At 53.7% G+C, this 25,169-nt stretch overlaps 10 protein-coding genes and 1 non-coding gene across 11 annotated transcripts; 5 read left to right on the top strand and 6 right to left on the bottom strand.

Moving 5' to 3' along the window:
• Nucleotides 1-704: 704 nt before the first annotated feature.
• Nucleotides 705-2,770, bottom strand: BU26DRAFT_121203 (uncharacterized protein). Its single transcript, XM_033819528.1, has 4 exons — nucleotides 2,170-2,770; nucleotides 1,907-2,076; nucleotides 1,676-1,847; nucleotides 705-1,510 (listed from the first exon to the last, which is right to left on the bottom strand). The coding sequence occupies exons 1-4, from the start codon at nucleotides 2,517-2,519 to the stop codon at nucleotides 904-906; spliced, it is 1,299 nt and encodes a 432-aa protein (XP_033677925.1). The 5' UTR covers nucleotides 2,520-2,770; the 3' UTR covers nucleotides 705-903.
• Nucleotides 2,771-3,484: 714 nt separating this feature from the next.
• Nucleotides 3,485-4,670, bottom strand: BU26DRAFT_523914 (uncharacterized protein). The gene is made up of 3 exons (XM_033830164.1): nucleotides 4,477-4,670; nucleotides 4,148-4,430; nucleotides 3,485-4,094 (listed from the first exon to the last, which is right to left on the bottom strand). Exons 2-3 carry the CDS (start codon nucleotides 4,387-4,389, stop codon nucleotides 3,755-3,757), a joined length of 582 nt encoding a protein of 193 aa, XP_033677924.1. The 5' UTR covers nucleotides 4,390-4,430; nucleotides 4,477-4,670; the 3' UTR covers nucleotides 3,485-3,754.
• On the bottom strand, nucleotides 4,600-4,680 carry BU26DRAFT_t60. Its single transcript has one exon. It is a non-coding gene; the product is annotated as a tRNA-Ser (tRNA).
• A 1,053-nt stretch (nucleotides 4,681-5,733) lies between these two features.
• Nucleotides 5,734-6,771, top strand: BU26DRAFT_437634 (uncharacterized protein; the record flags this gene model as incomplete). Its single annotated transcript, XM_033824249.1, has 1 exon — nucleotides 5,734-6,771. A coding segment is annotated over one exon (1,038 nt), but the record flags the coding sequence as incomplete, so codon positions are not given.
• Nucleotides 6,772-9,029: 2,258 nt separating this feature from the next.
• BU26DRAFT_510142 (aspartate aminotransferase) lies at nucleotides 9,030-10,506 on the bottom strand (the record flags this gene model as incomplete). Its single annotated transcript, XM_033827204.1, has 3 exons — nucleotides 9,030-9,974; nucleotides 10,028-10,159; nucleotides 10,243-10,506. The coding sequence occupies 3 exons, from the start codon at nucleotides 10,504-10,506 to the stop codon at nucleotides 9,030-9,032; spliced, it is 1,341 nt and encodes a 446-aa protein (XP_033677922.1).
• A 560-nt stretch (nucleotides 10,507-11,066) lies between these two features.
• Nucleotides 11,067-12,250, bottom strand: BU26DRAFT_570344 (syntaxin; the record flags this gene model as incomplete). Its single annotated transcript, XM_033833999.1, has 3 exons — nucleotides 11,067-11,307; nucleotides 11,361-12,082; nucleotides 12,134-12,250. The coding sequence occupies 3 exons, from the start codon at nucleotides 12,248-12,250 to the stop codon at nucleotides 11,067-11,069; spliced, it is 1,080 nt and encodes a 359-aa protein (XP_033677921.1).
• Nucleotides 12,251-12,604: 354 nt separating this feature from the next.
• BU26DRAFT_121178 (MFS general substrate transporter) lies at nucleotides 12,605-14,835 on the top strand. Its single transcript, XM_033819527.1, has 3 exons — nucleotides 12,605-13,349; nucleotides 13,403-13,610; nucleotides 13,662-14,835. Exons 1-3 carry the CDS (start codon nucleotides 12,886-12,888, stop codon nucleotides 14,682-14,684), a joined length of 1,695 nt encoding a protein of 564 aa, XP_033677920.1. The 5' UTR covers nucleotides 12,605-12,885; the 3' UTR covers nucleotides 14,685-14,835.
• Nucleotides 14,836-15,602: 767 nt separating this feature from the next.
• On the top strand, nucleotides 15,603-16,212 carry BU26DRAFT_438005 (uncharacterized protein; the record flags this gene model as incomplete). The annotated part of the gene is made up of 2 exons (XM_033824268.1): nucleotides 15,603-15,970; nucleotides 16,065-16,212. The coding sequence occupies 2 exons, from the start codon at nucleotides 15,603-15,605 to the stop codon at nucleotides 16,210-16,212; spliced, it is 516 nt and encodes a 171-aa protein (XP_033677919.1).
• Nucleotides 16,213-20,237: 4,025 nt separating this feature from the next.
• On the bottom strand, nucleotides 20,238-22,055 carry BU26DRAFT_581895 (uncharacterized protein; the record flags this gene model as incomplete). The annotated part of the gene is made up of 3 exons (XM_033834511.1): nucleotides 20,238-21,541; nucleotides 21,627-21,776; nucleotides 21,828-22,055. 3 exons carry the CDS (start codon nucleotides 22,053-22,055, stop codon nucleotides 20,636-20,638), a joined length of 1,284 nt encoding a protein of 427 aa, XP_033677918.1. The 3' UTR covers nucleotides 20,238-20,635.
• A 655-nt stretch (nucleotides 22,056-22,710) lies between these two features.
• On the top strand, nucleotides 22,711-23,116 carry BU26DRAFT_570340 (uncharacterized protein; the record flags this gene model as incomplete). The annotated part of the gene is made up of 3 exons (XM_033833998.1): nucleotides 22,711-22,722; nucleotides 22,788-22,850; nucleotides 22,904-23,116. The coding sequence occupies 3 exons, from the start codon at nucleotides 22,711-22,713 to the stop codon at nucleotides 23,114-23,116; spliced, it is 288 nt and encodes a 95-aa protein (XP_033677917.1).
• A 208-nt stretch (nucleotides 23,117-23,324) lies between these two features.
• Nucleotides 23,325-24,619, top strand: BU26DRAFT_570339 (uncharacterized protein; the record flags this gene model as incomplete). Its single annotated transcript, XM_033833997.1, has 4 exons — nucleotides 23,325-23,574; nucleotides 23,628-23,921; nucleotides 23,978-24,210; nucleotides 24,263-24,619. 4 exons carry the CDS (start codon nucleotides 23,325-23,327, stop codon nucleotides 24,617-24,619), a joined length of 1,134 nt encoding a protein of 377 aa, XP_033677916.1.
• Between the last annotated feature and the right edge of the window lie 550 nt (nucleotides 24,620-25,169).

Raw genomic sequence — 25,169 nt, 5'->3', positions numbered from 1 at the left:
TGTTCGGACTGTCGGACGTCCTGGTGAGTCCCGGTATGTGGTACCTACTAGGGCGATAAGAGAGGCTGCGTTACAGGTCCTGTAGCCGTAGGGCCGAGATTGTGGTTGCGAGATCGAGGTGCCGTTTTGGCTGAATGCGGTAATCCATGATGCCTGTGATGAATATCTCGACGACCCGACATTACTACCAGAACGCTTATCGATATGCCTCACGGCCGAAAGTTAGGTGACTCGGTATCATGGATCTATTTTTGCGCAATCAGATCAGCGAGAAGATGTACCGGTATATAGAGGTTCGAAGATTGATGGGAGCGACGCCATGTTACACTGGCATATTACGGTTCCATATGCTAGACTATGCTGTTTTATGTGGGTTCGGTGTCATGGAACGTCTTGCTAGAACTTTCCAGATCGATCATCGGTCTGATCACCAATGTCGCAATTCGATCGCCGAGCGTGAAACAGCGATGATCCGGTACGGGTCGACGCCGGCGAGGGCATCGTGACGATCATCTCCACATAGATTCCCTGGGTATAAACACTACAAACTACGAACTAGATACTAGGTGTAACCATTCCCAATGCCGATAGGTAAGCCAGAGTATCCTAAGAATCCAGCTAGTGGTGGTGGTATAGAACATGCAGAAATCCAAACATTCCGCGTTCGTCTCTCGTCCAAGCGTGCCTCCTTTGCATTAAACTAGCCCAGTGATTCGGATAACCTCATAACAATCCCGCTCTTTCAATATCGTTAGCTATGAACCTCACGGCTTCTTCCTGAAGGCCTTTCGAGTCGTGTTCGCTGTGATCTTCCAAAGATGATAACTCAAGTCGTTTAGCTCTGAAAACCAGAATTCTCCCTACCCGTTTCTCCCGCGACTCTTTTCGTTACGTTTCCTCCTCCTATCTCCCCGTCTGCGGCGGCGGCGGCGGCGGCGAATACGCTACATAATTCTGCTGCGGTTGCTGTTGCCCCGGTTGCTGCCATGATGGAACGTACTGCGCCATATTCTGATGCTGTTGCTGCGACGAATCCAACTCCGCTGAAAACGGTCTCTCACTCACACCCACGCCCGACTGCTTATTCACGCCCCCGTTATCCACCATACCTGCCTGCATAATTTGTGGTGGTGGGCTCTGTGACGGAGGGCTGGTGGGAGGCTGGTTATTATACACTTGTTGGTTTTGAGAATTCCACTGCTGTGCAGGCGGCGGTGATCCGTAGGGGCTTTGGGGTGGTGGTTGTGGGGAATGCGAGCCTTGCGTCGTAGGTGATTGAGGGGGTTGGGGAATCCAGCTGTTGTGTGAGGCGACGCCGTAGGGCACCATGTTCGCTTGTTTTTGCGCCACTTGCGGGTTGTAGTATTCCGCGGATGGTGCTGGGGGAGGTGGATTTGGGCTGCCGACGTAGCCTTGTGGTGGGTAGGGTCCTCCTGGTGCTTGTTGTTGCATTGAAGGTTGTGGCTGCTGCGGTGATGTCTGGTTCTTCTTACGTCTTGCAAGGAGGAACCTATAATTGTAGAGTACACATCAGCAAATGCATCATATCAGAGAGAAGAGTGGGAAACACCCCGGCATGTCTGAACAGTCTCCACTTGCAAGAGGCCTTCTGGAGCGACTTTCTACGGCCAAACAAAGTTGTGACATGCTAGTATGTGCACCGTGGGCCACGTACCAGAGAAGCGCTCCGAGTAATGCCAGCCCAGCTACAGGACCGACCACAGCGCCCGCAATCCATGCCTTGCTTTTCTCCTTCTTGGGCTCCGCGGTGCCGATGGGAAACGGGGAAGCTGAAGTAGACGTCGTCGTCCGGACAGTCGTTGACGGACTAGTGGTTGAGGATTCTTCTGCGATTGTGAATAGTAAGCATAGGAGCGTATCAACCGGGATTGGCGCGCTCCTTTACCTGATGATGTAGTCGACTCCTCTGGCTTCTGACGATAATAAGACCAATTCAACGAACTAACACCGCAGAAGATGTTTGTTTTTGGGTCCGGATCATTCGTATTCTCATACATAAATCCAGTATTGCAGATCGAGAAGGAATAGTCGGCGGGATCGGTATACACCTCGGAACTAAGCGGTCGCAACAGTTAGCTCTCCGAGCTCCCACCAATTCTGCGCCTCCGAACCATCCTGGCGAGATCATTTGCGAAGGAAGGAACATACCACGCGTAGGTTCCCCGACTGACAGTTCCCGTCGCAAACGAATAAATCAAGCTCCCCCCGATGCATCCTATAGGCCCGTTACAGGACGCAAGGCTCGTCGCACAACACCTCCAGTCGTCATTGTCGGAATAGAAGGTACCGCCATAGTCACAGGTGCGCTGCGTCCACTCTCCACTCCATGAAATCCATCCTATGTACCGAACATCATCCTGCTTCTTGAACAAGAGCTCATGGGGTATCTGAGGCGGCGCGGTGATGGTAGGATCCGCGATCGAAGGAGTGGCCACAAGCGGCTCCGCAAGGCTGAAGAATGCGAGCAACGCGAAGCTCGCCAAATACGACGCGCGCATTGTAGGCGTAATTGGCGACTTGTTTCGTAGAGAAGATCACCCTTTGAAGCACTTCCGGCGCCGCGAAACACAAGCAGGGAGACAGCCAGGCGATCAAAAGCGAAGCTGGAGAGATCCACGACGACAACAAGGTCCCAGAGCTATTATTAAGGATCTACCCACCTCCCGGTACGATATTCACGAGGTTGCGGCACGAAAGTACAGCCCCCAACGCCCAGGAGACCCATAACGAAAAGGCAGAAGGTCGTCCACGAGATCTCTGGTTCCTCAAATCAACGTGTGAGCCAAGGCGGCGCTTTACTGATCCAGTCTTGGTGTCTCGTGTTTTGTTCGAAAGGTTCACGAATACGAGGCTGATGTGGCACAGTTAGCCGCCTGGAAAAGGAAATGCGTGATGGTCGAAGTGGGGCTTTCCGGGTTCTGGTGTGGTGGTACGAGCCGGCGGTGTGGCTTTGAGGGCCAAGAAATGAAGCCCTACGGGACGAGCCGTTGAACAATCGATGCTAATGCTTCAGATGATGATATATATCGGCATCATTGACGTGTAGAGAAACACTTGCGGGAAAACCCTGACATCTTCGCGACGTTGTCTGGAGCCCTTTAGCTGTGATTGCAGTGAAGCTCGCGTCGTGCTCGCGGGAGGCTAAAATCCTCCATTGGTCTTTGTAGAGTTCTCTCCGACCCTCGTGTCTCGGGCTGCAGACATTGAGGCCGTTACAAGTCCGTATCGGCCTGCGTGTCCATACAAGATAGTGTACCCAGCGGCTCCGGTGCTCCATCCTTCACTTACCAGTTATGTCGATGCACACCATGGCAGGAGGGACTGAATCCGCAGTAGCGATAACTGTCCTCGTGATTTTCTTCTCTTTCACTACCCTACATTGCAATGAAGATCGCGGTCTTGCTTTGGCGTAGCAGCATTCTTGGATTGTAAGGTCATCATCGATCCGGGAGGCAAGTGAAAGCTCATGTTTTCTTACCCACGTAGTACTGTGGATGAATGCCTCTGCAAGGAGTTGCCGCAGGACTTCCTGTCACCAACCTTAATCTGGTGCTTGTTGTGACGACGCTCGAAATCCCAGCAGCGCATGATTGTTTCGTCAGCCATTCATTTCATCCGAATTTCACCGTGGTTTGCGAGGGTACTCCGGGCGCATGTCTACGTGGAACGGTAGCAAGTCGAAACAATGGACAACGCTGGGTATTTAGGCCGAGTGCTTCTCTTCTCCGCCCACCTATCCCTCAGAGTGTTGTTCTTTCCATTCTTCGATTGTAGGAACGATTGCGACGGCAGTAGCCCAATGTGTGTCATGGCTGATGCTGACCTCGCACAATTGCCCATCTATAGCGTCGATATCGAAAAGCACTCCCTGATTACTATCCTGCGCTTCCCCTGTCTCCCGGAGCTCGGTCGGTTGGTCAGGTAAACGTTCACGAAGGATGAGTCCCTGCGGTCGTCGAGTCTCAATGGTAAAGCCACGATTAGAAGCGACGGGGAGGATTATGATAGAATGGAGGCCATTCGACGAGCCTAGGTGCTCACAAGCTTTGCGACAAGCTTCCTTTGCGGCCCATCTATCGCAAGTTAACTTCGGCAATCACGCAATTGGAAGATACAGGGCTCCTACCGCCCTGCCAGAAACGGCGCGACCGCGTGTAACTCGCTCAAAACATTGTCGGTGTCCTTGTATCGCTCCCAGAAGTACTGCCGTTCAGGCCATGTGAGCAACCTGGCGAGAAAGCGATGAAGATGCCAGCCTTTGCGCTGCGGAAAGTGGCGAGAAGGTGCCGTCATAAGCTTTTGCACGCGCGCAATACTACAGATATCGGTGCCCACACGCAGGGCAAAAGGAAACGGCCGTGGAGGCATGTCCAGGAGGATGAGGTGGAGGTGGAGGGTGCGAGCTCAAGCTTAAAGCTTAGATTAGCAAATCAAACGCCAGGTCTTGGCACGTACCACACTCGACCGTCGCAGGGACAAAGCGCCAAAACGCAAGCGTCTACAAGGTAGGAGTCAGAGCCAAAAGAAAAGATCTTAAACACAATTTTTAACCGGCAAAAAATTGTGCCAAAAAAAGGACGACGCCGACCAGATTCGAACTGGCGCTCCCGAAGGAACAAGATTTCTAGTCTTGCGCGATAACCACTCCGCCACGGCGCCCTAGAAGTACGTGTTGTCCTTTTCGATATATAAATTTTGGGCAGCATTCTCTCCTATATACTAAGCCAATCTTCGCCCCACCCGCCCAACAGCGGCCCCAAACATAGCCTCAGGCACCGGGCCAAGGACAAATACGGCCGCGCGATCTACTGCTACTTTCGAGCGTCGATCTTCCAAGGGTTACCTGCCCGCTCACGCAGACTTCCTCAACCTATCACTCATCACATCTATCTTTATCTTCCCTGTACTACGCGCCACATCGCTATCCAGACAAAACCGTGGTACGCATCTGACGGGCAAGCCGTGGCCCTCCGGAGCCCCATCGCATGCATCCTCAGCCCGGAGGACTTCTCTCCGTCACCCCGCGGCTCTGGTCGTTCGCATCCATCATCCCGCGTAGCCCTGCAGAGCCTTTATCGCAACCAACACTGCGACCGCCTACCCTAGTACACTCGTGGCTTCACAACACGATGCAAGACCCATACTCTTCGGACTTCGAGCTGAAGCTCCCAGGCCCGCACCCCGACGAGCGCACCCAATGGTCCTACCCCGGTCGCTCCGTCTTACTCCCCCATTGGCTCGCTTTGCCTCTTGTAGATATTAGCTCACCGAGGTGGTGTACAACAATAGTGTGCTGACCGCAGCCCACTTGCAGGCCCAGGCAGCACGTCTGACTGAAATGGTCGGAATCAGCCTCTTAGCAGTGTGTAGATATGCACGCTCCGGTCTGGGACAGGCAAGTAGGCGTGCGGGAGCCAGCCACTGCGGGCTTTTGCGACTGGGGATGCAGGGCTGGAAGCCCGACGCCGCGGTGCGACGCGTGCGGGTGTGCGAGTCCGGTCGATGTCATTGTCAGAGAATGCCGACACATATAATCGCAGAGGTGCCGCACGGCGTGCAGCGTAGCTGTGAGGCAAATGTCCGGTCAGAGCGACTTCCGCGTGGCCTGTACATGTCCGACTTTTATCAAGCGTTCTTCTCCCGTCTGAAGACACTTAGCGCCGTCGCCGTCGTGGTCTCCGATTTAAGCAGCACAGAATTTCTCACAGTCTCATGCCCCAACTACCGTCGCCCCGCCTGCCGGGCGTGAACGTCCTACGGCCAGAAGCTACAGGTCCTGAATACACAAGATGGAGACGTGGCGTGAAGAGCGCGTTTGTAGCGAAGGGAACTTGGGCTCATTGCGATGGTAGCTGTCCGATGCCTATGCCAGACGCCGGGCCAAACTTCTTCTCTCCGGTATCCTCCCCGATAAACTCGCAACCGGAGCTATTGGAAGAGAGAAGAGCTTGGGTGAAGAAGGATCGGGATGTCAAGTTGGATATTTTCCTTTCGGTCGCCGACGACATCAAATTGGAAGTCTTCGAGGTGGGACCGCCCCTCCCACCTTCCGCCATGACCGCGAAAGAGATGATGGAGGCATTGGACGCGCGCTTTGAGTCGTTCAAGTTCGAAGAGTACCACCACGTCTTCTGCCATTTTCTGAATCTTCATATCGACCAGTACTCCAACATCGACGACTTCAACGCCGAGTTCCTGGCTACGTTGGAAGACCTGCTTGACCATGGCCACCCAATGTCAAACGCCCAAGCCTGCAGCGCCTACTTCTCCAAGCTGCGCTGCACCCAGAATCCATGGGTAACGAAGCAATTGAAAGCCTGGGATGCTCAAGACCCCGAGCCCCAGCTAGAGGAGCTCATGAAACAATCTCCGCCCTGGTCGATTATCCGCCCGCTAATAACGTCCTCTAAACCCCCTTCTCATCAATCGTTTCCGGAGTCAATTCCAGAGGAGACTCTGGAGGACACGCCCCCACAATCAGACGGGGAAGAGGCGCCATCGGAGCACTCAGAAGTCGCAACCGTATCCTCCAAATCCTCACACTCCCGCCACTCCTCGCGCTCAACGCAAAAGTCGCAAGAAATCACCGTCCACGCCTCTTACGAAGACCTCACCGAGCTCGAAGCGTTCCCTAATGTGCCAGTCAGCATCCTTCCACCAACAGTCCACAAGCGCACATCCAGCCTGTCCAAGCTTTCTCTGCAATCCCTTCCACCACCGATCAACAGGCCTCTGCCGCCTCTCCCACCAGACGCAGACAAGAGCTCAGCCACCAACTCACGATCCGTGTCTCCCAATCCCTCCGCAATACAGCACTCAAAAGAGTCGTCAAAATCGAGCTTAGAGCTTCCAGCCACGCAACCTCGAAGCCCCAAGCCACCATCACAGCCAACAACCCCGACCCTCCAGGGCCTTGAGCAAATTCACCCGGCGCTCCGCACAACCCCAACACCCTCTCCGGAACCGGCATCAGCGCCAAAGGACATAGACACACACCCCGCACTTCGCATTACACCCTCGCCAACACCATCAGCACAAGCCCCGATTCCCACGGTCCGGCAGCCATCACCAACACCCTCAGCGCAGGCCCCAATTCCAGTCATAACACCCTCTCCATCTCCCGCCCCATCGATCCACGCCCCAACTCCACCCGGCCACATATCCTCCGCCATGCGCCCGCGGACCCCGACTCCCCCACTGTCCTCTTCTGCCTTCGTCTCCTCGCCCAATCTCGCACCCCCACACCTGGACTTCACCCAGCAACGCCCGCAATCGGCGCGCGCGCCCTGCCCTCCAACCGAAGACTTCAGCTCCTGGGTGCAGACACGTCCCCTCCTACGCGTAGAATCCAACAACTCGTCCATCATCAGCCTCCCGCTTCAGGGCACCACAGTGCCAGAGTACAGAGACCAGACGATCACGGAGAGCCCGCCGGTGAAGAAGTTCGATATGAGCAAATTGCGGCTGAGCCATAGCCCGCCGAGGGGGTTGCCGGGACGGTTGAGCGCGGAGGCGAGCGAGGAGGAGAAGAGGAGTCGGAAGAGGAGTTGGAGTATCAAGGCGAGGTTGAGTGCGAGGCATGGGATTAAGGAGATTATTTGATCTCTTGCCTTCAGATCTTGTTTCTTTTTGGAGGTTGGAATGGTGTTTTGGGTGTTCTGGGGATGGTAATGTGTTCTACGGCCATTTCTGCCTCTTTCCTCTTTTCTCCACACACTCTCGCTCAGCCGCTTTTCTTTGTATATCCCATTTCATTTCGTTCCATTCCGCGCCCACCCAGCGACGGAGTTACCACGGCGTCTGTCCCTTACTCTACTTCCCCAGTCCATATTCCCACTCTCCTTCCTCCCAACATTTCTTTTCTTAGGCGCCGCCGCACCTGCAACCCCGCCATGCGCACGCAATATACCCGAAACGTCTTCCCTCATCTTTTGTACATACAAACTGCTTCCCCCACCCCAGCTGCAAGCCCGGACAAGGCACAACGCAAACTATCTAATTCCCTGTACATACATACATGCATACATACATACGCACCCCTACCTACCCGCCGCACGAGAGAGGCCCCGTACATATCTTACCCTACCAATTATCTACCGTATGTGGTACGACCAATAATGAATATACATCAAACAAGAATCTCACCACTCTTACTTGCCGTGACGTCCAAGGTTGACATGACAATCCAGCCCTGAAATTCTAACCCGCAACGCATACCCCATCCGCCCATACGCAACGCCGATCTTGCGAGAGCGAGGCTCGAGGCTCTGCAAGGCTTCCACTCCACAGCTGGGCGCCATAAGCCGTAGCGGTAGCCTCGCAAGCCTCGTCGGACGAACCAAGTCGCGCAACGGCAGAGGGCAGAAAGCGACAGCGCATAAAGCTGACTCTGACTCTGACTCTAAGACAGCATAGCATTTCCTATTGCTGACAATCTCTCGGTTTCGGCCCCCCAAAGCCGATCTTACAAGCTACGTCTATCAGCATGGGGAATCTGAATCTTACGGCAGGCGGCAGTTGCTAGCTCGCAGCCTCCACGATCTTAAGCACGGAGTGCCATCTAGCAGCCTCCGCAGTCCCACCTATCAGCCACCCCCAAATCCTTCCCACTAAGTGTACATCCTGAGCCCACGCACGACGTAACAAGCATACCCGCGTTCCTCTCGAGAATCACATAAGCAAGCAGGGATTCGCACAACAGCGGAGATTCTCTACATTCAAGAGTTACCTAATTCTACAATTCTTTTGTAAACCCGTCATAGCCCGAACCCCAAGCCCATCCGGACATCCGTTAAATGTTTTCGTGATCAAGTCGTTGCATGCGGTCTTCGGCGACTGAAACTTGTCGATTCCCGACGCGCAGGAAGACACCAACCCGACGCACCATAGTCACCTGCTCGCTCCTACTAGCGCCCTGTTTCCCGAATCACCTGCGTCCGCATCCCCGAGCCCGCCCGCACCCGTACCTGCAGCAGCAAGTGTGCCGAGGATGTCCAGTTTTACCGCGTCTACTGCGTCTCCCTCACGGCCTTGTCCACGGCCTTGGCGAAGTAATCGATGTTGTGCGTGTTGAGGCCGGCCATGGAGATGCGGCCGTTCTTGGTCATGTAGACGTGCGAGTCCTCGCGCAGCTTCATGACCTGGGTCTCGCTCAGGCCCGTAAAGCTGAACATGCCAATCTGGTCCGTGATGTGGTTCCAGGTGCCGGGCGTGCCCAGCTCCTCAAGCTTGCCACGCAGTGCCTTCCGCATTTCGATGATGCGACCAGACATTGTCCTCAGATCCTCCTCCCACTGTGCGAAGAGCTTAGGGTCGTTCAAGACGAGCGACGCAATGCGCGCACCGTAGGCAGGTGGGTTCGAGATCTCGGAGCGCTGGAGGATGGAGAGCTGCGAGGCTACGCGGGTAACGGTCGATTGCGCATCGGGCGATGGAGAGGTGACAAAGTGGAAGCAGCCTGCGCGCTCGCCGTAAAGCCCGAAGTTCTTCGCGTAGGACTGAGCAATGCACATCTCGAAGTCTTGCTCGAGGAAGTAGCGAATTGCCCAGCCATCTCGCGCCAGGTCACCCGAGGCGAAGCCCTGGTAGGCGGTGTCGAAGAAGGGGAAGTGCTTCTTCGCCCGGACGACCTCTGCGATCTTCTTCCACTGCTCCTGCGTAGGATCCACACCAGTCGGGTTGTGCGCGCAGGCGTGAAGCACGATGATGCTCCCCTCGTCTGCGTTCTGTAGGGTATTGATCATGCCCTCAAAGTCAAGACCGCGGGTCTCCTTCGAGAAGTACGGGTATGTCTGGTTCGGGAGGCCGACGTTGGAGAAGATCTGGAAGTGGTTCGGCCATGTGGGGTTGGAGAAGTAGACGGTGCGCTTCGTGTTCAGCTTATAGAACTTTGCGAGGAACAGAGCACCCAGATGCACAGCACCGGTGCCAGAGATAGTCTGCAAGCTGGTGACCTATACGTTTGTGTGAGCCTGAGTCATGAACAATGGTGGGGGACCTTGCGTACTCGCTTCTCCTTGATGGCGGGGCTGTCCCCTCCCAGGATGAGCTTCTGCGAGGCCGCCGTAAAGTCTGCCAGACCGGCGATTGGCAGATACTCGTGGTTCAGGTTGGGGTCATTGCGGAGTCTGTCGTCGGCCTAGCGTCCACATCGTCAGCATGTTTGCGGGCTCAATTGCTAAGAGGAAAAAGCCCTCGAGGCTCGAGATAGGTCGCACTTACCATCTTGACCACGGGCAAGACCCATGGCTTCGCATTGTCGTCTCTGTAAGCTCCAATGCCCAGGTCGACTTTCTTCGGGTCTGTGTCCCGGCGGAACGCAGCCATCAACCCAAACAGCGGGTCTTCTGGCGCCTGGGGGACGACATCGGCCTGAAACGCGGTGGCAGCCATTGGTGCAATGTGCAGAGAAACCTGAGAGAGCCGGGACTGAGGAGAGGTATTTGAGGAGTCAGAGGGGGGTTTCTGGAAAGGTGACTCGGGCATGATCGAAGCTCGGAATAATACGTCTCACCGCCTGAGCGGGAAGCCACCACCGCCTCACCAAGCCGCACTAACCCCGCAAGGTGCGCAGTGGGAGCCCGGGGCGATGCGCGAGTTTCCGACGCAAAAGTGGAGTGATGATGGAGCAACGGGATGCGGACGAGTGGGCGATGCTGGTACACACCAGCTTGAAGCTGCGGAGCGCTTTCTTTAAGGTTTCCAAGGTTGCGGCTCCGTCATCAGCTTCCCGGGGGTTCTGGGGCAAGCCGAGGCACTCCCGAGGTCAGGGTCCTGCGCGATGGTGATGTCAACAGTCTGAGCGGTCTCTCACAGGCAGCGGCATACAAGAAGAGGGCTGTTGGGCTGGGCTGAGGATGCCGCATGCCGGCAATTAGGCTCGCTACCTGCCACGAGGCTTTCATTTCTTCTGCCAGATTGGGCCATCATATTCGAGGCAAAAAAGAATATGCAGAACTTGTCGGATCATGATAGCACCGTCTTCACATGTTGCATGTCGGACATCTGCTGACCGCGCATGCGAGTGCAGCTGTCATTGTCCTCCGTCATATGAACAGGTCCCAGAGGACCAGCGTCGCGCAGAAGACGCAGGTTGACCAGAACACCATCTGCGCAGTGCTCTTCCTCTCCGTCGCCTTCTTCAATTCCTTGTTCCCAGTCCCGACATTCTCCGCCGTCGAAAATGAGTCCACTACGAGCTGGTCGATGTGTTCGGATTGCACGCTGAGATTGGTTGCGAGTGTAGTGTGCAACTCGGAAATCTCGAGCAGTGACTTTTCCGCAGTGCTGAGTTTGATGTCAGTCGCCTGAGGCTACCGCGAAAGGAGCATTGTGCATACCGAACTTGATCAAGATGGTCCTCGTATTGCTTTAGCAGATCCTGGTTTTCCTGCGCAAATAGCTGAAGTTGTTCCGGATCCAGCTGCTGCTCCACTGCAACCGCGTCGGCTTCTTGCATCTGCGCTGTCTTTCCGCGATAGTCGGGCGCCGCATTGTGTGCCCCGTTCATACCGCTGTAATCCTCCGTGGTAGGCATAGTCCCTCTCGCCTTGTATAACACACTCTTGCTCTTCTCGACCTCTCGCGTGAGCCTGATCTCCATCATGGAACTCTGGAAGCGGCCACATTCTTCCAGCGCCCGTTGCAGGTACCATATTATGCTCTCCCTGTGCGCCTTGATCGTGTTCGCCTTAGCTTCCTCGAGTTCCTCGTCGGGGCTTTTCGCAGTTATTGCGCCGCCTGCTGCCCACCGTCCCAGCGCACCCAAGCCTTTCCTCGCGCGCTTCTTCAATGCAACTGCATTTTGGGCAGCCTGTCGCACCTGCTCCGTCTCCTGCAGCCCGCTGATAGCATGATTAAGCTCTCGGAGTAACTGCTTCGCCGAGGCGTCTATTTCGGTCCGCTGGGCATCGGTGAGGTACTTCGTGTCCTTCTCTACAGGGAGTAGGCCGTTCGCGTTGTTCGTGCGCGTGAGCTGTTTCCGCCGCGTAGGATGCGCGGTGGAGAGGTAGCTTTGCCGTATTGATCTCAGGTATGCGTGGAGCTCCGCAATGTGCGCTCGCTGCGGTGGTTAGCTGTCAAGTTGTGAGCCCCGGCCGGCAACGTGTCCTACAATGCGATATGCTTCCTTCAGGAACTCGTCCAGATCCTGCAGGCGAAAAGTATACGGTTCTACTGGCCGCGAATCGTGCGCGGCCAGGACCTGGTTGAAGACGGGTGTTATGTCCATGTCGTGGTTGCTGCGTCTGCTCGGCCTGCTGGCATCAAAAGCTAGCCATGACGATGCTTCCGCGGGGATCATCGGCTCGCTTAACTGACCAATGGATGACGAGTCGCCTCATCACCGCCGAAGCCTCATGCTTCACCACTTCGCCTCTTCACTTCATTCCTCTCGCAAGCCTTCTGCCGGATCTTTGTGCACTACTCAGACCGCAATTGGAAATAGTTACCTAGCTGACGAATCCAAGCCGGCTGCTTCTTCCTGGGGGGCTTTCAGCGGTTAACCTGCACGGATATCACCTTGCGTTATTCGACCCTGTCCTACTAGTCACAGAAGAGGTGTTGGCCCGTCGGACAAAAGCCGCCCGATGGATCGCATTTCGGCCTCGCGTTATCGAAAAGGGCGGCACCGTTGCATGCGAAAGCGGCATGAAGCCATTGTGAGCCAATCGCGAACAACGAGATGAGCACCGTCGGACAACCTCGCCCAAGATTGACTGTCGCGTGCCGGGGTATACATCATGGCTCGGCAACTTGCACCTATCTCCTCTTCATTATCGCTTGGGTATAACATGTCTATTTGCCTCAATGCCTCATCGACCCATACCATGACAACAGCAGTTTTCTTTCAGACATTCCGTGGTCATGATCGATGATGATAAGTCACTAGAACTTACCAATGGTGGAGAAGTGGGGAAGGATGAACTTGAGGATGTTGAAAGAGAAGAGACCACAAAAGCGGTGGAAGTGATATCAGCCCAAAATAAAGAGAAGGAACAGCTTGAAGAAGCTCCCGCTCCCTCTTCGAAATCGTCATCAATCAACGAGAACGAGGATGAGCATCGCCAGGACCTCGAAGCTCTATCCGCTGTTCAATCCAATTCGCCGCCGTACTCCGTCTTCAGCCGGAGAAAGAAGCACTTCATCGTCTTCCTCGCGGCATGGGGTGGTTTCTTTTCGCCTCTCTCAGCCAACATCTACTTTCCCGCCCTGACGACACTGACGCGCGATTTCAAAGTGTCCAGTACGCTGATGAACTTGACGCTCACGTCGTATATGATTTTCCAAGGACTGGCACCTACTATCTTTGGCGACCTGGCCGATATGGCGTGAGTACTATCCAAAGCCACATGAACACACACTAACTAAAGCCAACTCCCAGCGGAAGGAGACCTGCATACGCTATCGGCTTCATTATTTATATAGGTGCCAATGTGGGTCTTGCTCTCCAGAGCTCCTATGCTGCATTATTCATCCTGCGATGTGTACAAAGTTCGGGGAGCAGCGCCACTATTGCCCTGGGAAACGGAGTAGTAGCAGACATAGCGACGAGCGCAGAGCGTGGCATGTGGATGGGCTATGTCACCAGCGTAAGATTGCAATTACATTCCGGTGCATAACCAGCGCTGACTAGATCACAGGGACCGATGATCGCTCCAGCAATAGCTCCGGTCATTGGAGGACTGCTTTCCGAATTTTTAGGATGGAGAGCTATATTCTGGTTCTTAGTAATTATGACCGCAGCCTATCTGATACCCTTTCTCATTGCCTTCCCCGAAACCGGCCGGGGCGTTGTTGGCAACGGCAGCGTGCCACCCCAGGGATGGAATATGTCCCTCCTCAACTACCTCGAAGTACGTCGGACTCGGCAGGCAGGGATGGAACTTACAAGAGCTACTTCACGCGAGCAACAGCAGGGATTAGCCAAGAAGCGGAAACTCCGGATACCTAACCCTCTTGGTACCTTGCGCGTTATCAAGCAGAAGGATGCAGGGCTGTTGCTGCTCTATAACAGCCTGGTATACACGGCTTTCTACGACGTGATTGCCTCGGCACCATATCTCTTCGCGGAGATCTACGGTTTCAACGACCTGCAAATTGGACTCGCCTTTATACCCTTCGGAGTCGGCGCCCTTGCGGCTCCAATGACAGCAGGGCGGCTGATGGATTGGAACTACCGTCGAGTCGCAAAGAAAGAAGGCTTCCGCATCGATAAGAAAAGGGGCGATGATTTGAAGGACTTTCCACTTGAGAGAGCGCGGTTGCGAGTCGCCGTTCCTATGCTCGTATTTGGCACCGCGGCGGTTCTATGCTATGGTTGGATCCTCGAAGTGGAAACGTCACTTGCCGCTCCTCTAGTCATGCACTTTATCGCCGGACTGTGCTTGACCGGAGCCTTCAATTGCATGAGCGTGATGCTCATCGACTACTATCCCCTCAGCCCGTCGACAGCTACCGCCGCCAATAATCTCGTTCGATGTCTCATGGGCGCAGGGGGAACGGCCATCATCAATATTATGATTGACAGGATGGGCCGAGGCTGGTGCTTCACGTTCATCGCTGCCGTCGTAGCAGCAACGTCGCCTATTCTTTGGGTGCTGTTAAAATGGGGGCCTAAGTGGAGAGAGGAGAGGAGATTGAAGATGGAAGCAGAGAAGGAATGAGGTGTTGGTGGGTGATCCTGACATGACGCTTGCCATAACCTTCAGACTATAGGAACATCCATCCTTCAGGGTGTGACGAACGATAGCCTGGAGTGTGCGACATACTTTTACGACACTTCGGCCTTGTGCGACCACCGCGCACGTTGATCCTTGGGCACGTTGCAGCGGTCTTCACCCCGTACGACGTGACATCGAAAGTTGGCATCGCCTCTCTCCACGAGAATCAAGGTTGACGTCGAGAATAATCAAGAACAGACGGAAGTCCTGGTCCCTGGAGAGTGGTTGACAAGGGCCGCTGATCATGCGGCTTTACTCGGGTGCCTGCACCGGGATCACTATAATTGGACACACGCTTCTGTACGGCCAACGCGGTCGGCAGGATTGTCCTTTGACGCTATCTGAACGCCTTCACATTTTCGATTCACATCACCGCCTTGTGCCCCTTTCTCTTGCCTTTTGTCGCGAAGAATAGACGTGAACAAGGTTATTGGTTGCTGCCCCAAAGGCAAAATGTCAGCTTACCGACAAGCTCCCAATCATGGCTCGCCACCCACAGCGAAATCAGTGCACTAGTCTCCTGACGAACACACATCGTGACCCCGTCCTTTTCCAATAATGTTGCGAGGAGGAAGTGGTACCTGGTGCCTGGGACTTCGGAGGGAGCGGTCTGCGGCTGAAGCTGGAAGACGCGTTTGCGTCAGCCACATCTGAGATCACACCTCGCGCCCTCCGTAACATAAAAGATCACAGCTTCCGCCTTGGGAAAGGGCATCGACAACATACATCCTACTGCGACATCCTTCTGTGTGCACCGCTTCAAGAGTTTACCAGTACTCGTCCACTAGACTGTCTCCATCAATCACGACCTTCGACGGATCACCCAACTCAGCTCCGCACTCCTCCAACCCTCAGATCACGATGCGCTACCTCAAACTTGCCTCTCTCTTACTTCCGGCGGCCTCCCTCGCCGCACCCACATCCCTCTCTGCTCGCCAAGACCCAGCCTGCGCTCCTACCTCCTACGCCATCGCCGACTTCACCTATACGACTGGGCCTTCTTCCAGCTCTCCACACGTCAGCTTCAACTTTCAGTCCTTCTTCAGCAATCCTGCCATCATCAACGATCCCTCTAGCGCGGGCGCAACATGTGATGCGGACGGCGAGTCTGTGGACGCGTTCCCAATGGAGACGGAATGTTCGACTGGACGCGTGAACTTAATGTTCGATCTGAGGGCCCCGGTGGATCAGGCGAACTTCCAGATCATACATACGTGGCATTGTAATGGGTATGTACTATCTCGGTCTCCTTCCAGTCCGCTCCTACAGCCATTCTTGAAGAGGACAGCAGGTTGAATTATCATTTGCTAACAGGTGTTGCAGGCAAACGTGGATGTCCTCAACTCCGCACAAGATCGACCCAGTAAATTGCGATGGCAGCGACGATGGAGCTACTACATGCACGAGCGCGTCGGGGACTTTCGCACCTCAGAACGTGCGCCAGATCTGTTCTACTCCTACTTGCCCTTGAGCATTCCGGTATCTTACCTAAGAGGCGACGGTGCTGCTTGCTACGGAGGGGCTAACCGGTTGTGAGAGCGAGGCCGGTGTTTAGGCAAGGCGAGGAAGTTCTTTCTGAATCTAGGGTTCCCCTTATATTCCTTTTCATGGGCATGTTGCTGGTACGCAACTAAGGCGCAGTGGATTTGAGGCTGCACCATGCATGGGAACTGCATTTCCGGATTGGAGGCGAGGGCGCTCTCTGTAATGCATTCGGAGGCGTGCTTAAGTTGGTTTTCAGGGTCTTTCCTTCATTAGCGGATTTTCTCGTGTTTGGTGCATATACTCTCGGAAGGCACAGGCCTACGTTCTCACTTACGGAATCTTTCCTCACGCTTCTCTACGGACTCTACCCTCTCTGCTTCTCTCAGTCTATAGTGTTTTCACGCCCCATCGCGCTATGTTCGTGCTCTTCACCAGCATCCTCTACCGAAGCATCACTCGTACCGCCCCTGCCTCTCCATCCGTTCGATATAGAGTTATTCCTCTTTTGTGCCGGCGCAGCTCCGGGGGCATCGGCCGTCTGGTTAGGTATTTGGAGATCCGCCCCAGCATTGCTTCCAGATCGTGTGCTTGGTCGTGCGCGGCTCGTCCGAAAGCTGGCACATAGTTTTGCCATAACTTCTTTTTAGTCTCTCCGGACACATGTCCTGTCTGGCTATCTCTTTCGGTTCCGGTGGTCCGCGCGTAAAAGAGTTCAACCGCTGTTTTTCTTCCTGTGGATGCTGCTCATACTATGGTAGCAAGGGGCGTTTGTGACCTGGATTTATGTGCAAGGAGAGTGAAGGTGTTCAAGTCACAGGAGAGGCATGCGGATGCGGATGCTAGGCGCGTTTCTGGCGCATGAGAAGATATGGTGATTATGAAGGAGAGGTTTTAGCTGATCTTATGCGTCGATAGCGCAAGGGCAGAGGAGTTCCCCATGCACAATGTTCGTGCCAGCTTTCAATGGGCAGGATCTGGGGTAGAAACCAGCGGCATGGCATCGTACTTTCGATATTTGAAGACGGCTCAGGAAGCACATCACGGAATGCCCGTTGGAGTTCTAATGCAGGTGTAGCGCGTCAGGTGTTTGGATGACCGGCGGAGGGAGTGGAACGAGACATGAGTTTCCCACTTCTGCTTTTGTCACACCAAGCCAGAACTTTATTTATCGCCATTCGCCATTCGCCATTCGCCATTTTAATAGACTTTTTTAGGTTCAGAGCCGAAACCATAAGAGTTGCTCAAGCCCGTTTGGAAGAGAAGCAAGGAAGGAGCAGTGGAGAGAAGAGGGACATGGGCCTGGCAAGTCCAGTCATCGCCAATATCCACTTGGACTTTTGTGCCGTAGGAATGCGAATCTTTACCAAGGGCGGCCAAAGCAGAGTCCTCGCATGTGTGGAATCGTCGAGCCTGTTTAGTGAGAAGTGTGAAGAACGGTCTTCTCCATGCCGTTTGGCTAAATCCATTTTGCGAAATGCCACAAGAGCGGAGGAACATGATGAATAGTCGTTCTCGCTTTGGAAAACAACAGGGTTCTCCAAGTTCTGTCACTATGGGCCAGTCTGGAAGTGCTGCGCCGAGCGGAGGGACATGCGGTTCCTTGCCTGTTGTTTGAGAAGAAGGTTAGTGAGGCGGGGCTGGAGACGCCGGAGTCCGACATAAGTTGGGTAGTATTGGATTTTGTCGTATTGCGCTGGGACCATGACGTGGATGAACGCATCTTTCGAGGGGTTCCATATGCAGGAAGGACATGAGTGCTTTGCTCGCGCTCTTGTGAAGACGAGAAGAGTGGCTGAGCTTGAGGGAAGGCCCCGGGGTGCCAACATAAATTGTGTTTACCACAGCTTTGAGTGACATACTGAAATATGGAAAGAGGCAGTGGAGGCCAATCATGAAAAACATTTCCTCGCCCTTTGGGGGAAGATGCCGATAAGCAGCCCATGTGCTGCTGAATGTGGTCTTTCGGTACTGCACTGAAGCGAAAAGTTTCAAGATCCAGGAGACTGAGGTAAATGTCTTGGTGTAGATGGATTGAGGAGGAATTTAAGGGTATGAAGACGTGTCCAGACATGCCAGGGATCTCTACCCTATTCGAGCGGAGGCTCTGCTGGATTGGGAGACCATTTGATGTGACGACAAAGTCTTTCGAGAGAGCGACAACGACCACAACAGCCCTATGTGGCGGATATCGTGATCGTTTGACGAGATTGAGCTGCTTTGAACTGTGCAGCACATAGCCACCAAGTATCTCATCTTGTTGTAGTGGCAAAATGCTGCAAGGGGAGGACATGCCGTGTTGGTTGGTGACAATTTGCTAATATGGATTGCGGCGAGGCGGATATTAAAGCGAGTAAGTTCTTCACCATAAGCAGTCACAGTTTCGATTTTGTTGTGGTCAAGTCTGAGGAAGCGGAAGAGACATCATCGGAATAGAGAGCGTATTTCAGAGGCATGATCGATGCATTTCGCGTTCAGAAGAGGCAGGTGGCATATACGCTTCCGACGTCTTGTTTGAGTGGGCTTGCTGCATCGAGAGGTATCGTGTTACCGAATATATATAGGCAATACTTCTAGAAAGTACAAGGTGTTCACCTTTTGCTCCTGAAATATTGTGAATATTGTCCCAAGTGACATGAACGGGAGTAAAGGATCCTCCCATGGGGAAGACTTCGCTGTCTTTTCGTACCTGCTTGTTCCGCAGTCTCGCGAGACGTACGAAGGTTGCGATTATTATTGAAAGTGGAAGGAAAGGTAGATGGACTCCTGAAAAGGCGAGATTGGGGGCGATCAGAAGTGTCGGTTGTGATTGGTAGAGATGGGCTGTAGCCGGGTTCCCGGCATTTCAAGGTGGCCCCCGTCGTTCTGGACTGCCACACAGAGCGAAAGAAGGGCGATATTGGGATGGAGAAGACACAGGTACCCTATGAAATCATATCGCTCGCGTTTGGAGAAGGCACGATCCAAAGAGTACGGAAATATGCATGAGGCGGGGACTGGATTTTATCGGAGCAGAAAGAAAGACGAGCTTCTGGCAGAAGAATCGGACAACAGCCATGACCTGTGAACCGAGAATTTTGGAGACGGCTAGTAGGTTTCCTGGACATGCTATGCGAGGCGGGCTTTTTGGTTTGGTGTATCCGTGAAGCCAAGAGAATGTATAGGTAGAGATACACCATATTTTATCTTCGTCTACAGACAGGGTGGTGGGCATGGAAGGATATGGAAATGTAGATGAGGGATGCGGTATGAATAGAAAACGAGGAACACCCATCAGGCTCTCATTAATCCTGTGAGCGGCAATGAAGCGCCATGAGCTGGTTCGAGGGAGCCCGATTGTAGCACTCTCCTTCCAAGGTTCCCAGGAGGAGTGTGAATGAAGGTCACCAAGGTGTCGACCCATTCTTCTGGAATAGGAGGGGAGTTTGCCGGATAATTGGGCAGGATCCCACGGGCTGGTATCCATCATGCATCGTGAACAGTGTAGATTCAGCTAGTACCTTAGGAATGCAGCCCGGACCTGGCTGCCAACGTATAGCAGCAGCATGCGGCCGGTGGTAGGACTCACGTAAAACTTCTCGCACTCGCCAAGGCCAAGGTTTCGAGCTCTTTTTGGCAAGTGAGGCTATCCACAGGCTACGCGTTAGGCCTAGTTCTGAGGACATAGACTATTACCAACCTAAGAGTGTACCGGGCATCATTTCCGACTTTTGGTGACCAGCGCGCAGCACCGTTCCAAAAGGTAACGAGAATACCTGTGGCATAAACCAGTAAAACGGATGCGCTCAACCTCATGTTGTCGTGCTCGAGGATGCACAGTGTCGGAAACGTGGGGATGTCGACGTCCTTGGGTCAGGCGTTTGGCACAGTGCACGCTAACGTGATTGAGCACTAGCGCTGCCTAGCGTGTTTGTTTCTGTCCCCGCTCTCCTCAAGTGGCTCCACGGTCCATCTTCCACCGCAGTTGCAACGCTCAGGACTTTTATTTGACACAATGTTGCTCATTTCTATAATGCGCTATTACTGTACAAAAGCTCGTTAGAGACGCTCTCGTTAGTCGTTGAAGAAGACATACGTTCGGGCGACCCCAACGATGACCCTCGGTTTCGGGCCCTAGGCAACTTGCGAGACTTTGCAGCCCTCAAATCACTCAAAATATTCAGCGTGGTGCTTCTGGGGGCGCCTCTCTGAATCTATCGTACATGTATTGGGGGCTTGAGCTGGCTGTGGAGGATGAACAGGCGGGATGTACACATCAGCGACTTGCTTGCCATATGTATATCCCTCGAGCGGCTCACCACACAGGATTTCCTCCACCTCCCTGATGAGCTGGAGCATAAGAAGCACAGTTTTCCTTCCAGAGTCTTTTCTAGGATCCTCTTCGGAATAGCCGGTTGTGAGAGGGCACGGTATCAGTCATTGGAGGACACAAGACTCTCCACCGCGCCCATGCTGTATGAAGAGGCCGGTGTTGCGCTAGCTCTTGAGAACCCGTCCGATGTCGAAGTGCTTTCGCACTGTTGCCGCTTTGAAGGCGAAGTCGAGCCCACGCGCGAGCGAGTGCGCTTTCTGCCGCGAGAGGCATCGGGACTCTCATCATTTCTTCCCCTGGAGACGCTGTTCCGCCTCAGCGCCTCGCGCATCTTTTGCGCAACCCTCACAGTCCTCGCAGCTCCCAAGAAGGCCCCATAATCGCGTTTGACCGTCTCTAGTTTAACCCAATCAATCCGACGAACCGGGATTTGAGCCTCCTGACATGCCCGGGGAAGCTGCGCGGCGAGCCTTTCGATCTGCGGCTTCGTCAGGTCGTCAACCTTGAGCGAAAGTCGGAGCACTAGAGACGCTTTCTCTGGCTCTTTGTTCTGGAAGGATGCATCTTGCTTTCGAGTCGGATCCAGAGGAGCCAGCTGGACACTGCGCTTGTACTTCTGGAGTCGGTCCCAAATGAGCGAAGCTTGGTCTGTTCTCTTCTTGTTGATGCTTTCCCAAAGTTTTGTCACTGGGAAGTTCGCGCCCTGGGATTCTTCGAGCAGCTCTACCAGAGACTTGCTTAGGGCAGTCGTAAATGACAACTCCCCTGGTCCACTGGTTGGGCTGCCTGCAGAGGATGCTGCCAGTAATTGATAGGTGCGGAACTCTTCAGCTCGACTTTTGAATGCAGCAGTGCTTGCGAAACAACAGTCGAGAATAGACAAAGCGTCGCCTTCCGCCAGGTTACGCAAAGGTTCTTCCGCTTTATTCCATAATGCCGTGGGAATATACGAGTCTCTTCTCTCGACCCAAGTCTGCGTTCTATCCAGGATGAGTACCACCACAAACTAGTATAGGGATCACTTACGCAGACAACTCTAATTCCTGCCCATTATCACCCTTGACTTGGTTCCCATGGCCCGTGTAATATACGATTAGTAGATTGTTGGGCCCATCATGCTCATGGATGTGCTGCAGTATCGCGAAGTTCAGCTCGATCTGAGGCTTCTTGCAGTTCTTTATCTTGACGACGTTGCATTGATAGTGGAACCGGGTTTTAAAGATAGATTGCAGTTGTGCGATCTGGAACGGGCGCGTGAGTACATAGGCCGTGCCTCAGTCACCTTATTGGACACTTACCTCCTCTTCGTGGCCTTTAAACTCGTCGATGCTATCATCCCACCGGATTATCAAGACTGCGACTTTTTCGTACCCATTCGGTATATTCAGATGGACATTAGATTCATTTTGAAACCATGCTTGTCTCTCTGATTCGCGTTGCAACTCCTGCTTCGCACCATCCTCCCCTGGCTCGAGGATTGGCAGATCCTGAACTGCGATGCTTGGAATTTGCCCAGGCATGTCGGATGGTGGAGGGCTCCGAGTAGGAATGGAACACGTAGGGAGGAGATGCCTTGCATTTGGCTGACGTTGTGTTGCCATCTTGTGAAATGTGAGCAAGGCTGAGGTTTTTGGAGGCAGCCCATTACGGCGCTGAGATCTCATGGAGTCCTATAAGGTTCTCCATTGTCGTTGCCTACATGCAACAGAGGGACCACAAGAGGCTGAGCGCATGGCGGAGTCGAGCTGTTTGCTCTGCATCGTTGAGCTCTTAGGACGTACGGTTTGCTTTTTCGAATGCCCTACCGTCGGCCTACTTTCGTCGATTGGCTACCGATATCCCGGACACCCCTGACTTGCCGTCCTCCACCTTCTGCCGTGGCTCATGCCCCTCCAACCAAGGATTTTCCCAACCCCCCTTCAACGGCTCACAGCGGGTCATCCGTCTGCAACAGCTGAAGTTGAGGCTCAAAATCAATGAGCGATGGACGGCTGTCTGCCTTTCGCGGGGGTTCCACCGGCACTGGTCAGCCCTCCCCGCGCTCCGACTTTTAAGGTGAATCGGCCCCTGTCACGTAAAGAGAAGTAAGTAAAACTCTGCCTTGCTGCCTGGTAAGGCCATTACTCGCCTTCATCGCTCGAAAGCGATTCTTCCTTTCGTAGTGCAGTCGCTTGCATGGCAAATCAGGTGAGGTCACACGCAGATAGTCCCGGTGTCTGCGGCGCACACTGACCGGTACACTTGGCGCTTAGGGGACCATTCCAGAGAGCCAGAGGGACAAGTCCGGCGTGAACAGATCGCAGAACGCCAGCGAGGTAGACTATTGCCTAAGCGCAACCTCCAACCGATGTAGACTAAGTGAAGCCAGAGAGAGCCAGGATTTCAGATTGGGGATGAGGTCAAAATGGTCGTCACTCAACCTTGTCCCGACGGCAACACGCGGACATTTCACAAGTCGTTTCTCGTTGCGGACTCTCGCCCTAATCAAAGCCATTGGGAATACCAACTCAAGGACCCGTTCACCGGTGGGCTTTGGCAAGGCGGCAAATGGTTTCTTGAGACCAACCTGAGGCCGGCTTGAGTTTTTTGTAACTTCGTGGACCCACAGTATCAGGCGACACGCCCCATGTTACCGTTCTACAGCCTGTCGGCGTGCGCCCTCATTTCCTTACTGCCTTATAAAAGCGGTCATTCTTATATCAAAGAGCAATGCCTTATGAAGCAGTTCCAGTCTTCGTTCTTTGCTTCAATGCCTGTCCTCTTCGTGGGGGGAATCGCTCTTTTTCAGAATGGCTTCTAATACTATCTCGAACCCTAACGTTGATCCAGAAAATAACGGATCGAAGAGCTCACAAGGCTCGGGGGATGTAGTCATTAACGTCGACAGTCGTTCCCCGACCCTAGTCCCTTCGGAATCCCGCCGTAAGTACTCCGCCGCCGCCACGACGAAAACTACCTGCAGCTCGCTTAAGTCCCCAGCCTCCACATTATCACCGGCGCAAATCGAAGAAGAGATAAGCAAGACCATAACAATACCATGTAAGCTGCGCCACCTCGTCAGCTCAGCCCCGAAGGCACTGACCTGCGGAAAGTGCAGGATTACCCCAAAGGTTACCCACTACAAGCGGCCTTTCAGTCGAGCGAGCCGAGCTGGTCGATATATCGCGGCTTTAACTATCTGCACTCTCGTGTCCTATTAGAGCTGCAGGACGAGCTTCGCTGTCTGGAGGAGGAGCTCACCGACCTCGATCTCATCGATCTAGAAAACGGTGATGGAAAGCGGCTCCGGTCGCGGAAAGACGATCTCCGGCAAGCGAAGCGCGAGAAAACTAAAAGCCAACGTGCGAGTCTGCTCGCTGCAATACGGGATAAGCTTGTCAACTATGGTGAGTGCTGCTGCGGGCTGGGACGAGTATGTGGCGCGAGCTGATGCCATTCGCAGATGAGATCCTTGTGAAAGCCCGCGAGCTCAACGTCTTCCAACGTCCTTCGAAGCGCGACTATCGAAGCTTCCGAACATGGTTCTGGAACGTGAAGCCATTGAACTACGAATTGGAAGAGCAGTTCATCAAGCGTAAAGAAGATTTGATAACCCTGCGTCACGGGCGAGAGTGGGCCGGCTTCGATGGCTTTGTGGAGAGTTGTATTAGGAAGATCCACTGTCGGCTTACACAGGTCAGCGATTTCACTCTGGAGAAAGACTAAGACGCTGACGCCTCACATATAGAAACTCTTCGCAACCCCCGAACTCCGTGCAAAGACAAACGACGAATGCATATACTACTACTCGCCCTCCCGCATCGAGAAATTGGTCGGCATGATAATCACGCTTGTCGTTTTCATACTGCTCGTGCTCCCTGTCGTCGCGATGTACAAGCTGACTTGCATCGGTGACCGCAACTCCACGTTCGATGCCGTCGGAATTCTCGTAGTGTTCACGCTCCTGTTCTCGGCGGCGATGTCGCTGCTTACGAAGGCGAAGCGGCATGAGCTGTTTGCTGCGAGTGCAGCGTATTGCGCGGTGCTGGTGGTGTTTATAAGTAATTTTAATGATTCGAGGGGCCAGGGTGTTGGGCGATCTTGAGTATGGCTGTGGCAACGCTGTCTCTTACTAGGAACGACCTTTGCAAAATTTCTGGTTGAAAATTGGCTGGAGTCCTTTCGGGCTTTTTATACATAGGAGAAGTATGTGGAAGCCGTTTAGGAAGTCTGGAATGAGCGTGGAAAGGACACACGTCTGCTTTGTGACAAGTGTACAGCATTTATCTTTGTCGTAGTTCAGAACAGTTGAAATGATTAGAGAACGGAACTGCTTTCCGTGAGATGAAGACTGCCAGAGGCATTGCGACGTTGACACGACGGACTGCTGCCACTTACATCTATTCTTTCCCGTGGACCAGGCGAACGGAGATCTGGGGTGTATAGGTACGTTTCGAGACCATAGCGCAGCACGCTCATGATACAGAATGACGGTTTCCATGTGACCTCTGATGGCAGAGTCGAGTTGTTTAAAAGGAGTGGTCTTGGATGTTTTCCGTGCCGGCCAACTCTAAAAATAGCCCAAACTACGTTCACATGTGAGCTCCAGCCTCTTCGCTAAAACCCGCTCCACCAGCCCGCACCTTCGGAAAAGA

The sequence above is a fragment of the Trematosphaeria pertusa genome (assembly GCF_010094035.1).
Source record: "Trematosphaeria pertusa strain CBS 122368 unplaced genomic scaffold BU26scaffold_18, whole genome shotgun sequence".
NCBI lineage: Eukaryota > Fungi > Ascomycota > Dothideomycetes > Pleosporales > Trematosphaeriaceae > Trematosphaeria > Trematosphaeria pertusa.
Note: the sequence above shows the minus strand (reverse complement) of the source record. Positions and strands in the feature narration are given on the sequence as shown.

Excerpts from the sequence above, each read along its gene's own strand:
- BU26DRAFT_121203 (XM_033819528.1), bottom strand. The coding sequence starts at position 2,519 with ATGCGCGCGTCGTATTTGGCGAGCTTCGCGTTGCTCGCATTCTTCAGC. Across the intron at positions 2,077-2,169 it reads AGTCGGGGAACCTACGCGTG|TTCCGAGGTGTATACCGATC; the intron begins GTATGTTCCTTC and ends GCGACCGCTTAG. Across the intron at positions 1,848-1,906 it reads GGAGTCGACTACATCATCAG|AAGAATCCTCAACCACTAGT; the intron begins GTAAAGGAGCGC and ends TCACAATCGCAG.
- BU26DRAFT_121178 (XM_033819527.1), top strand. The coding sequence starts at position 12,886 with ATGATCGATGATGATAAGTCACTAGAACTTACCAATGGTGGAGAAGTG. Across the intron at positions 13,350-13,402 it reads GGCGACCTGGCCGATATGGC|CGGAAGGAGACCTGCATACG; the intron begins GTGAGTACTATC and ends GCCAACTCCCAG. Across the intron at positions 13,611-13,661 it reads GGATGGGCTATGTCACCAGC|GGACCGATGATCGCTCCAGC; the intron begins GTAAGATTGCAA and ends ACTAGATCACAG.
- BU26DRAFT_523914 (XM_033830164.1), bottom strand. The coding sequence starts at position 4,389 with ATGCCTCCACGGCCGTTTCCTTTTGCCCTGCGTGTGGGCACCGATATC. Across the intron at positions 4,095-4,147 it reads GCGCCGTTTCTGGCAGGGCG|ATGGGCCGCAAAGGAAGCTT; the intron begins GTAGGAGCCCTG and ends AACTTGCGATAG.